The 13,064-nt window shown below is 37.9% G+C and overlaps 2 protein-coding genes and 2 long non-coding RNA genes across 4 annotated transcripts in view; all 4 read right to left on the reverse strand.

Moving 5' to 3' along the window:
- Positions 1 to 13,064, reverse strand: part of LOC136443379 (rootletin-like) — a 75,275-nt gene that overhangs the window by 38,681 nt on the left and 23,530 nt on the right. The window contains exon 4 of the mRNA XM_066440600.1: positions 1,300 to 1,491. Within this exon, the coding sequence (XP_066296697.1) occupies positions 1,300 to 1,491 (192 nt within the window). The remainder of the gene's footprint in view (positions 1 to 1,299; positions 1,492 to 13,064) is intronic.
- On the reverse strand, positions 2,780 to 4,439 carry LOC136443378 (tropomyosin-like). Its single transcript, XM_066440599.1, has 4 exons — positions 4,179 to 4,439; positions 3,620 to 3,724; positions 3,246 to 3,350; positions 2,780 to 2,993 (listed from the first exon to the last, which is right to left on the reverse strand). The coding sequence occupies exons 1-4, from the start codon at positions 4,437 to 4,439 to the stop codon at positions 2,880 to 2,882; spliced, it is 585 nt and encodes a 194-aa protein (XP_066296696.1). The 3' UTR covers positions 2,780 to 2,879.
- Positions 8,028 to 9,508, reverse strand: LOC136442812 (uncharacterized). Its single transcript, XR_010757058.1, has 3 exons — positions 9,254 to 9,508; positions 8,482 to 8,568; positions 8,028 to 8,176 (listed from the first exon to the last, which is right to left on the reverse strand). It is a non-coding gene; the product is annotated as an uncharacterized lncRNA (long non-coding RNA).
- LOC136443728 (uncharacterized) lies at positions 9,857 to 12,468 on the reverse strand. The gene is made up of 4 exons (XR_010757199.1): positions 11,968 to 12,468; positions 10,926 to 10,976; positions 10,526 to 10,579; positions 9,857 to 10,059 (listed from the first exon to the last, which is right to left on the reverse strand). It is a non-coding gene; the product is annotated as an uncharacterized lncRNA (long non-coding RNA).

A 13,064-nucleotide genomic window follows, 5' to 3' on the forward strand; every position in this document is an offset into this window, starting at 1 on the left:
GGCAATAGATCTTGCATGTGTTTTTTGTTAAGATATCAACGTCTTTTATAATTTTACAATTTTTGAAATGTTTTAGTAACAGTTTTACTTTTTGATTAAAACCATCCAAACAAATCCTTGCAACATTGTGTCCAACATCTCTCTTTTTCAACATTTGTTTTTAAGGATAGAATTCATATCCCAGTTCTTTTTGCTACTATGAAGGAATGTGCAATATGCATATTTTCAAAGCCATATTTCTGACTGCCATAACGACAGAAGCTCGAAATAATCAGAGAAATGCTTCTGGTTTCCAGCATTTAGTATTTAGTCAAAATGAGTTGAATGTATAGAAATGCCTCAAAAGCCTGGGCTGACAAACTCCCATTGTTTGAGTAACCATGGAAACCTAATAACTCAATATCATAGATTTGATTAATAATTGTCATACATCAGGGCTCAAAAAGCCACCTGTTATCTTCAATTAGCAGAAAAAATGTTGAGATTGCAGAAAAGAATTTAACCAGCTTGCACTTTGGCAAGCAAAAAGAATGAAGGGTCAGTATGACAAATCCAATATCGTAGAAAACAGAAATAAAGTACAGTCAAAACTGCCCAAGAAGACTACCCAGGGGACCAACAAAATCTGATCTATGTGGACAGGTGGTCAGTATAGACTGGATGAATGCTTGTGACGGTAGGAAAAAAATGACCTAAGGGACCACCAAAAAGTGGTCACATTGTAGGGCTCAAAATAGTGGGTGCATGTGCATCTGTGTGCACCCAAAATTGGAGCTGTGCACCTAATTTTTGACTGTGGGTGCACTGGTGCAAATAGATGTTCTTGTACTCTATACTGGGTAACGGTTCTCTTGTAACTAGCATACAGAATATTCTTGAAAAAGCAATATAACCTACATGTATATTACTTGGTTGAAATTTGAAATCTGGATGGAATTACGGATTGAAGTTCTTCAGAGAGGCAGAATCGTCAAACATATGTTTTGCTGACATTCAACTTTATGATCCTATGTGGTGCACCCAAAATTCTTTCTGTGCAATTAAGATTTTTGGTTGGGTGCACCAGTGCACCTATTTCCAAAAAAGAATTTCGAGCCCTGCATTGGCTAGGATGTCCTTAACGTACATGAAACTAGCTTGCCATTTGTACAGCTTTGACTGTATTTCGAACCTGTGTGTAAATATCACGAAAGGTAACAAACCTTGCTTTGCAGCTTTGTATCTAACTTGTTATTTGTACAGGACGGTTTGACTGAATTTCGAACCCTGTATGTGTAAATATGAAAAGAGGTAACAAACCTTGCTTTGCAGCTTCTGCACAAGCTGAGCCTGGCGCTGCTGCCCGTCCTGGTAGGCCTGGAGCTTACGCTTGTAGTTGGCGTGCTCGTCCTCCAGCTTACGGCGCAGCTCGATGTTCTGCCCGGCCAGGCTCTTACTCTCCGTCGTCTCCCGTTCACGCTCCCCGGTCTCATGCTTCAGGAGCTGCTCCAGCTACGGAGGTACGATAAAAAAACGTGCTGATTCCGCCAACTGATCACCTTCATTTCTTACTATTTCTGGTGAAAATTGGCTCTTCCAGACTCCTTTTGTTGCTGTAAGAAATTGCCTAATTGGGAAAATAACTTGCCAGAGAAATTAGGTAGCCAGTTTCTGTAAATGCATTTAAGTTCACATGGTTTTTATTTCGCGCTAAGGTGAAAAATGGGGTGTTCGCGGTGGTTTTAAGTTTGCGGTAAAACAGTCGCCGCTTAAACCGCGAACATTAAACCACCGCGACTATTTCTACATTTACAGTACTATTCTCTCAATTTGGCCAAATTTACATTTTTCTATAACCCAAGAAGCCTGGTAGAGACTGATTTATAAGTCAATGACATGTAGGAGATTTGCACTCTCCAAGAAGAAAACAGTAACAAAGAAACCAAAGAAAAGATAAAAGGTAATAATAGATATGTCCGGATTTTTCTGTAGAGTCTAAGATACCTCGTCTATTTTTGTTTCCAGTTCCTGCTTCTCAGCTTGCAAGGCTGAAATCTCACGATTCTTGCGCTTGATATCTTGGTCGCGACCTTGGACGTCGCGTGTTTTCTGGTCCTTTTCTCCCTTTTCCTCTGCCAGAAATTGTTTCAGCTGACAGAAGAGGAAAAGAGGAGAAAACGGACATCAAAAGATTTCTCGACTTTTGATGTCTTTTTCTTACGTATTCGCATATCGCAAAAAGCTACGCTTGGATACAAGAAAGGCAAACGTCTTTAAGATGGGTAAGGCTATGACATAAACTAATTGTATTAGAATAAAGACACAAAGACACAAGACACTCTCTTTATTATACCTCTTCGATCTGTTTTTGGAGGTTTTCATTTTTGAGATTCAGAGATTGGATCTCGCGTGAGTCCCTCTTCGTGCGATGTTCCAGCTACAAAAGGAAAAATATATGTAGCCTTTCTTCGTCATTCTATTCTTCATGATAAATACAACGCGCATTAAGATGAACTTGGAAAAACATGGCAGCAAACTTTAAGGTACACAGCACACTGTGAGATTCAACACCACAAAGAAATAATAAGTGAAACGTGACTTAAGTTTTAATCTTTCACACGAGGGAGGAGAAAATACACTGCACAAAAACCGGTGATGTGGTTTAATCGTGAGCAACAAAATGCGGTGCGCTATTCCATCTCAAAACATCAGAGGGTGTTTAAAATGTGACATTCCTCTTTAAAGTTATGGCGGTTACCTGACCATAAGTTTTTAATTAATAAAGGTTTCTAGCCCACCTTCTGAAACTTTAAGATGGAATAGCCTTTAATCTTTAAGGTGACATCTGGAGGAATTTTAGTGATGGCAAATGATCGTTAATTTTGTTATGATCGTTATCATCATTGCACCTCTTTGATTTGGTCCTCCTGTTTGCTGCTCCTAAAGTTCATGGCCTTGATTTCCCGCGACCCTTTTTCTATCTCCTGTCCGCACTGAGAAAGTTGTTGTTCCAACTATAGAGGGTTCGGGAGGTATACAGTCACGAGTTACAGATACTTTCAAGCAAGAACGCTAGTCTTTAACACTGACTTCAATAATATCTAGACATCTTCCTGTTATGTTGATTTTTTTCTACATTCCAGCTTAAACATTTTGAAACATTAGTTGCCACACAGCATCAAATAAAGCCGCATCACAAACTACTACACTAAGAAGAGATCCAGTCTCTTTCAAGAAGTTTGCAAGGAGTAAGTTTTCTTGGATACCTCCTTGACCTCCTCCTCCTTGCTCTCGATGTCATGTCTCATGGAGTTAATCTCTCGGACATTCCTCTGGTTTTCCTTGTTCTGTCCGTCTATGACCTTTTCCAACTAGGAAGAGATGCACAGTAAGCCTCACTTTCAGTGACTCGCACTCAGAAAATAGCAAAGATTTTGCCATGTACATTCAGCTTTTACAAGGTGATGCCTCACAGCATTATGTGTTCATTAGTTATGCATTCATATAATAACAACAAATTGCACACAATACTATACCATTTGGCTCGCCCCTGAGGCGTCGCCAAAAATGTCTTTGTATGAACGTTGAGAAGACACACACACACAGAGAACAGCACACAAGCGTGGTGACTAGATTATACCTCTTGTATTTTGAGCTGTTTCTTCTCGATTGTCATTTGTGCAAAGCGTAGCTCGGAAACGGTTCGTTCCCGAGCGTTGTGCTCCCAGTCTAGTTGGGACTCCAACTGGTAGGAAAAACATTACAAATTGGTGCATTGTCTGTGAAGAAATAATTCCCCGCCCCCCTCCCCGCCTAATTCCAAACTGTGCAAAAATACCTAGTGGTAGTACTAGTAGTCATGTACATACCATGTGATGTTGCTTCGGAACATTTACTAGAGTCTAAAATGATGTCTTTGCAACTCATTTTCAATATTGCAATCTTGAAGAAAACTTGAAGAATCACCTGGATGTCTAACTTTCATCTACGTTCTGAATCAGTAAATGTTTCTTTTTAAGATATATACTCCAGTATACTATCTTGGTAGTATGAAGACATGTCAAGCTGGCTATAGATGCGTACAAGCTTAGATCGCACTAGTGCATAGTGTGTTGCCAATCTCTTATCATACATATCAGGAAAAATCATAACTATTGACGTCTTTATTTCAATTGACCCAGATAGCACACGATAGTCACCTCATTGATTTTGTTTGAGAGTCGTTCCTTCTCGACCTCGAGTTCTTCTCGTTTTGCGGCTTCTTGCGCCCGTACCTCTTCCTCCCACTTGAGCACCTGGTCCAGCTTTACGATAGGAACAAGGAGGGTTGTGTGGGAAACCGGGAAATGTCGCACACGTTTGCGGCCAGCGCGGGAACGTAGGAAGGCATTGGGAGATGGGAGGACACTGTGATAGCGTGGGGAGTTGTTGTCTTTCGTAGAGTCTGACAATCTCCACATTGGGAGAGTAGACAGGACGTTAAGCATGATTTTATATTTGCTTTAAAGTTCTTTGAAGAGAACTTGTGGACATGAGACCAGCTTTAATGTAGTTTATACGATTGCTGTTTTATATTGGTTGGATCTTATTTTGACTGTCCTAGCTATATAATCGGTGATTACAAATGATTATGCTGTTACAATATGATAAGGTTATTGCTTATGGCATTATGATATTGCATTTTGCCATTTATATTTGTCCATTTATATGACCCTTTGCGTGACGGACACTGAGTTAAGTTATAATAGTAAGTCTTACATTTCAAAAATGTGACTAAAGAGCTAGTTACAACAGGAGTAAAGGATAAATTCCCAAGAGTAAGGTATAGTAACACAGTTTATACACTTCACTTCAGTTAGAAAATTTGATCCTACAACTAGATCTACTGTCTAGTAGTAAGAGCCTACATTTGCACACAATCTATCATATCTACTGTCTAAAAGATGATCCTTTATCTGTATTACTAATGCATACATGTATATAAACATACATGTATACCTTAACTATGTAATGGACATGACAATGGGCCCTTTTCCTCGTTAGTATGAATTTTGTCTAGAACATCCGAGTGCAGCACAAAACTGTTCTATTTTTTCAACAACGATTTTTCCATTGACATACACAATAATCGGTTTATGACCAACTTTACAGCAGAGAATGATACACGGATGTATAAACTGGAACAGAAATCAAATTGCTGTTGAAAACAAACAAAAAACTGTAACTGTTACAGCAAAACGACAAGGCAAATGTTGAAGGTGGGGAGGGGGGCAGGGAAAAGGACCCATGACCATGACACGAATATATGATCAGTACACAAGCCAGTCACCTCTTGTAACCTATGTTCGAGCTCTTCATACTGTTCTAGCATCTTCTCAGTAGCCTGGCGCGGGGACTCCTCCACCTTTACCTCTAGCTTGGGTGGGACGGAAATACAGGTGCCTCGATTATCACAAACATGAGAAAACTTGAAACCGTGTAACAACATCAACTAATCAACATAATCTAATTTAGAGTTAAGTGGTTTGCCCTAGTTTGAGCTAGAGTGTTGTGGATGAACAAGAATTGTGTATGTTCTCAGTCTAACAGGTTGACAGAAAATCTGAAAAAGTTATGAATTCTAAGTCTTCTACAACTATATCTCTATATTATTTAGAAACAGACACAGAAGAGTGGCACAAGAATATAGTACATGTACAAGCTAACGTAAAGGCATATAATATCAGCAGTTTTCGTTATAGTAAAGTGCATATTGGTTACCAGAAATCTCTCACTTTTAAATGGTAATTTGACAATGAAAGTCAGCTTTGTTGCGTCAAACTCTTCACTTTGCTATTTTGAACCAAAAACTTCTCAGACTGATACCGTATATGCCCTGACATTACCCACGTACTGTTAGTTATAGGATAAAGTTGTACATGCAGTGTTAGTACCTCTTCCACAACACTCTGTAGCTGGGCTTTCTGTGCCGCCAGGGATTGGCATTGTCGCTTACTGACTGCTAAATTCTCCTGAACCTAAACATCCAACCACACAAGTCATCGGCATTAGTACAGATTCTGAAGTGATGGAAAAAAGACAAGAACTTGTAACAGATTTATGAACCATTTTAAAAATCTATACTTGAGTAGATTCAAGAGAAAAGCAATTACAACATATTGCGACGCTTACCTCAGAATTAAATGAAAGAGAGTAAGATATTCATTTCTAATAGATATATCTTTATTTTGCTTTATCTTATTCTATTTTAGCTCTTATTAGTTCTGGTATTGCTCTTGGCAAATTATTTATTTACTGGGACATTGGAGAAAAATTTTTCTTTAATCTATGGAATGAAGAAATTATTTCATAAAGTTGACCTGTTTGATTTTTCCTCTATCTCAAAGAAAATACTTCAGTCTCTAATCCATGGAATGAAGAAATTATTTCATAAGTTGACTATTAAGTTAACCTGTTCCAACTTCTCCTCTCTCTCAGACAAATATATGTCTCTATAATCTATGGAATAAATATTTTATAAGTTCACAATGAAATGAAGTTGACCTGTTCCAATTTCTCCTCTATCTCAGAGTTGACTAACTCCATGTTGCAGCACTCTTGTGACTTGCGACGGAGGTCATGCTCCAGCTAAGACACAGTCGAGATATCACACACAAAAACAGTCAGAAAAAGACTGGTTCTTAGTGGGCTAAGACGTCTTGAAAAAAGATCTTAAGTACTGTAGACATACTTTTCACAGAACCTATGGTTTACAAACTTTCTATAGTACTGCATTTTCTACATTTTATGTGTTATGCTTCTACGTTATGTTCTTAAGAGGTTAAGAGAAGTTCTATAGAATTAGATGTTTTTTAAGCTTTAAAAACTACACTAAATTCCTGTAGACCACTTCGACTTTAAAGCCCTAGCCTTTAAATTGAATCCTACAGCTTTGAAGCGTAGCTTTAAACTAAAGCCTTTGACATAGCAGTGGCACAAGGGTGTCTTTTCTTGAGGCGTGACTTTAAAGTCCTCCATAGTTAAGTGTGTAGAAGGTTAAGCTCTGTGTCTATAGGACATAGGGAACCAGCCAAGGGTGGATAAGATGCCTTGCACATACAAATCTTTAGAGTCAATGGCCTGTGGTGGGTTTTCTTAGCTCTAAATATAGACTGCGTCTACTTTGTATCTCTACTGTGACCGTGAAGCCTTAGTAGCTCAATTCTAGGGTTAACAGCAATCTTAGCTAGAAATCATGAGGAATATACTCTTAGAATTTCTTTCGATAATTCTGCCAGGAAAGGATATAAAGCTACTATACTACCAAACGTCATAGGTTAGATGTACCTCGTCTACTTTTTCTTGCAACTCTTTATTGAGTCTTGTTGATTCTTCCATCTCTTTCCTGTTACTTTCCAAGTCATGTTCCAACTACAATAGAGTCAAGACCATTTAGTGTTAGGCTTTTCTCTACTATCTCAAAAGATTAAAAAGAACCATCGTATCCTAAAATGCTTGAAAATTTGATGAATGAGAAAAATGTATTTCATGTTATTTAATGCAGGGATGTACCTCTTGTATTCTTTCTTCTAGAACACCTTGTTGGAATTTCTTAGTTTCTAACTCGTGTCTTTCGTCTTCCAAGTCTTCCTTCTGTTTATTCAGCTAAAAGAAGGGAAAGATTTGATGAAGATTGCTGACAGACAAGAATAGATGTAGGGAAAAATGGAAAATCACTGTCTATTAAGGGCAACCAAAGCAATATTAGGGCCCAAAAAATGGAAATAAAAAAATGCTGAAATCTTTATGGTAGTGACATTTACTAACATTCGTTGTTTAGCACATTTGCGTAATACCCTAAAACCATGCAAAATCGTGCTGTATGATGACCCCCTTAATTTTGCGAGTCTACAAAAACTCCAGCCACGATTTTCAGTGAGATTTCACATCACAACAACGTTGCATTTTTGCATCATGGACGTTGCTATACACTATGATAGTGTTGTTTGAACTAATCATGTTCAGAAATGACTAAATAGATTGACTTTCAACATCCGATTTTTGGGCCCTAATATTGCTTGGGTTTCCTTTAAGGAATGAAATGATGATGCCTTCTGCTGTTTACCTCCTCGAGTTGTGTCTGCTGTTGAGCAGTCTTAGTCGTGAGGTTCTTGCACTCTTGTTGGAACATCTTCTTATCACTGTGTTCCTTTTCTAACTACAAGTCAGACATGAGTAGAAGTAAGTGTCTCTCTTTGCTAAAAGTTTGCGTTGGGCGTCCAAAAGACACTCTGACGCTCTGCTAGCTAATAGCCTGCTCTTATAATATCATATACTGGCAAAATCAATCTGCATTTCAGTAATGATGCTTACCAAGGCATTGTAACAGATATATAGTAAGAGTTGTCACTGTTTTGAGCTATTGCAGTAAGTTAGAGTGACATTGTAATCTACTTAATACTGGGATTAAGTTTGTGACTAATCTGATCCTGTAGAAGCTTGATAGACTAAGAGTACATGTACCTGTTCTAGTAGCATAGTGTTCTCTTCTGTCAGGGCGGCACACTCCTGACTCTTGTCATCACAAACAAGCAGGTATTCCTTTTCCAACTGTCCATATAGCAAGAACGATAATCCACAATTAGTTTCCTGAATGATTTAAAACTCATGCACTAAATGCAAAAAATAGATTCCTTTTTTTTCCATTATTTGTAGTGACTATTCCTTTTCCAACTGTCCATACGTCAAGAATGATAAGTCCAAAATTAGTTTTCCTGTACGATTTAAAACTCATGCACTAAATACAAATAATAGATTCCTTTTTTCCATTATTTGTAGTGACTATTCCTTTTCCAACTGTCCGTATATCAAGAATGATAAGTCCATAATTAGTTTCCTGAACGATTTAAAACTCATGCACTAAATATACTAATAGATTCCTTTTTTTCCATTATTTGTAGTGACTATTTCTTTTCCAACTACATGTACATCAAGTGCAATAAGTCCATAATTAGTTTCCTGAATGATTTAAAAATCATGCACTAAATGCAAATAATAGATTAAATTTCCTTTTTTTCCCATTTTTTGTAGTGACTATTCCTTTTCCTCACATACATCAAGGGTGACAAGTCCAAAATTAGTTTCCTGTACAATTTAATTACTCATGCACTAAATGCAAATAGTAGATGCCTTTTTTCACTACTTGAAGTGACTGCGAGAGAGACTATACAATGTCATGTAGATCTTAAAATTTGGCAAATGGTGGATTTCTAAGACGTTATGTTTAGTCCATTACCTCAGCCAGCATCTCTTGTAACTGTTGGTTCCTCAGATCCAGGATTGTTCTGTCTAGAGACTCTTTTTCCATTTCCTTCAAAACTTCACTTAACTTGTCGAGAAGAAAACAAGGACTGGTGTCAAAGCCAACCTAATCCCTTTAAACTGCTAAGATATTAATATTAATATATAAAAATATGATGGCTCCTGAAGAATCAGTTTTAATACTTAGGCCACACCAATTCAATTTCTTGGTTAACAGATTTTTATTTTCAAAAAAAAAAAATTCAGAAAAAAATCATGAAAACAGAAGGCTGGCCCCGCCTTCTGTTTTCATGATTTTTTTTTTCTAAGATTTTTTTGGGGGGGAAAATAAAAATCCGTTAACCAAGAAATCAAATTGATGAGGTCTTATAACAACATAATGTAATAGGGCTATGTACAAATTATACTGTTTTATTCAATTGAGTGAATGCCTTTTCTGTTGCAATCTTATATTTTTTTCCTGAATTCTATGCATGCATGCATGCAACCACGCTTGCTACGGACATGCCACCAACACTGTATGATTGTGCTATCGACACTCAAAATCTAGAGGCCAACACCATCATCTTCTGCTATTTAAGGGCAAAAAGCAAACATCACGAGACCTCTGGCTTTGACCCACTAATCCCTACATACACAAGGCATCACAAAAAGAAAGTAGATGGGAAAATCCAGCGAGATGCATTTTTAATGAAGTTTTTGTGAGTCTCTTATTACCGCTGAAATCCGTTCTCGGGCCTTCTTGTGGTAGGTACTTTCAAACGCCAAGGCTTTTTCGAGCTAGAATTTATTGGGAAACGAGGAGAGAGAGGATTAGAACATGGTTGTCTTTTAATTTCTAGTCTCACTAATGTTACTAGATGGCTGACTATGGGAAATTGTTATCAAAGGATTTGACTATAGTCACTAATGTTTCTAATAGTCTATAAGAATACCATGTAATTTTTTCCTGATTTGAATTATCCTTGCAGAAAAATTCATCTTTCATTAAAAGACTCAAAATTCTCATCTAAAAGATGTCAAACTCCCGTACATACTTAAGAAATTATCAGTGCAATTGTCTTTAAACTTTCACTATACACTAAACATTGTTGTCAAAGGTAACTATTTACATATTATAAGCTAGAGCGACTTTGAATCGCAGCTGTCATGCAAAACTTTCAGGCATGCTCATGCGACCTACGGCCTATATCTACCACATTTCTGAAGCATGCAGCATCTACGCTGTTGCTATGGTAACGGTTACCGTGGAAATTTTCTCCCATGGGTTCTCCCATGTCTCCAAGCCTTCCTGTTCCAACTATGGCATGCAAATTGTTGTGAATGAAATAAGTGTTTATTACACACTGTTAGTTCACAGCAAAAAAGATTAAGATCTGCAAACTTTTACAAGAATCCATAAAAACATACAGTAGTACTGAAAGTGCTATATAACCTTACAGAGGCATCATTTCGTGAAAGTCAGAAAATTTGTATGTTGTCTGTTTCATAGCATTGATAAAATATCAGTTTTATAGAGATAGCAAATACGAAACACAAGACGTTCACAGAAACAGAGATGGAGATTTTGAGTATTTACAGACAGCAGTTGTGAATGGTAAGGAAAATATGGATGCCAAAACCGACAGCTAATAAACCATATGTACCTCCTCATTTGAGAGCGGCGCACCTCCCTTCACTTGAAACAATCTCTCAAGCTAAAATTGTTGAAAATCAAAATACATTCAATGTTACCATTCCTCTCATATTGATGTTTTGATAATAGGTATAAAACATATTTTGATTAAGCTGAATCTTTCCAACAAAACTTTATGTGTTGTAGAAAAAACTTTTCCCATTCTATCCACTGCATCTGAACTTCTGTAACAATTTCAAATACTAATTTCCTATAAAACATCTAAAAACACCAAGCTGTTATTTCAGCAAAGGTTTCAATGAACTAGACAGAAAATTTACTGCCAAAGTTAACAGGGAAAGCCATCAAATACACTGTTAACCTTTTATCTGACCTTAAAAACATTTTTCTTTTCTTTTCTAACTCAAGTACGTCCCGTGAAATGGCTGTAGTTTTAGCCCAGTCCTTTTAAAGGCAGAGAGCTCTTAAAATCTGACTCCCTGGCTTGGGATATCGATCGTTTTACCAACACAAAACATTTGAGCAGCTTGCCTTGTTTGAAGAGGGATTGTACTAAGAAGCTAAGCTACGCTTTCACTGGACGAGAACTGAACTGCTCAGACCTACACTCTGCTACGAACCTGTATGACCCTAGCTCACTAAGTCAAAGTCATTGTCCTTTTACAACTAAGGCTGCCAATCACTATAAAGGTGAGCCTAGCATCGCCAAGCTTCATAACAAATTACTGTATCACGTTTCATGCTCAAAAATAGGGCCTTACCAACTTGTAAACAAAAACTTGTGTAAAAGGCTATTGCTAAGGGATAACTGAAGTTCTTGCTTCTTGAATATCAGGATTACTTTATCAGTAAACATACTTTAAAGTTCAAAGAAGTTTTTTGAGGTAGATTGAGGAAATATTGAAAGAGATGTTTCCAAGCATTCGACCTCGAATGCATTGTAAGTTCCTGTTCGCTGACTTACAATCTTTCATCTCGCATGTGACACTAAGTACAATATATTCTGACATGACGGCGGCACAAGAGTGTTCCTGAGTGTGTGTGCTACTTGCCCGCTGCACCCGCTTCCTCACAAACCCTGACGCTGACAGATCCTCGCTCATTTTGACCAGCTCTGCACTGTCGGCACTAGCTGTCCTCCAAGCACTCTGAGTCAAACCAGCGTATTGTACCCGCGTTAATTATGCCACTACCCTTACGCGTCTCTGTTACCATTGAAAAGTAAACGGCGAAACAATGCTGGGAAACATAACACTACATTCTCTGCGCGTCGGGTCACCAGATACAGGTGTATTCATTATGCAAATGCCGGGCAGGCCCAGGACAACCCATAGCGTCCCCCCTTCATGGGGGGTCCTCTCAAAGCCATTCACAGCTGCAAACACCTAACCCCGTTCACCCCTGTGCCTACTTAATATTCATGCTACAAGCCTTCTCATTGGACGGGCAAGTTAAAGGTAAGGGACGTGCAAACAAAAGAGTCCCAAGAGGATTACGTGTTGCAATTCAGGTCTCAATTCTCTAAATCCGAAAAGCACGTATATCTTTGCGGAGGGTTTGAGAGGGCTATAGCTGAGAAGAATTCACAAGTCACGCTGCTAGGACAAGTCTGTGGGTGTGCAAATATAGACTTCAAAGAACGTGTCATACGAACAGCCAGGATGTCTAACTAACAATAAGGTCAAGTACACTGGCTGGGAAAGTATAGAACTCGTGTGTAAACATCTGTAAAAAAACTAAATAAAAAATTGTCAACGTGGACAGGCTCTATAAACCCAGTCGGTTAATTGGGATGGATATATTTTTAGCCAAATCTCTAAAGTACAAGATCCTGTGTGTTAAACATATTTACATTTATCTAACCTTTCAGGTTTAAACAAAGGTTCTGCTATCAACCTAACTAGTGCATGTCAAAAAGGTGAAATGCACACCATATGTTATAATGCATGTTCTACTTTTGTAAGTGTAGTACACTCTAAAAAGGCTAGAGAGAAAAAAGGAAATGTCAATTTGAAAATATTCTTTCTCAGACAGAAGATACTTCTCAAGATGACTTCGCCATCAGAAAAAAGGTTTTGGTTCTTCTAAACCTATAAAAAATATTGACTGCATGGTACCTACAGGATTTACAGGATAATCTTTGTGGTAA

This window comes from Branchiostoma lanceolatum, chromosome 10, assembly GCF_035083965.1.
Source record: "Branchiostoma lanceolatum isolate klBraLanc5 chromosome 10, klBraLanc5.hap2, whole genome shotgun sequence".
NCBI lineage: Eukaryota > Metazoa > Chordata > Leptocardii > Amphioxiformes > Branchiostomatidae > Branchiostoma > Branchiostoma lanceolatum.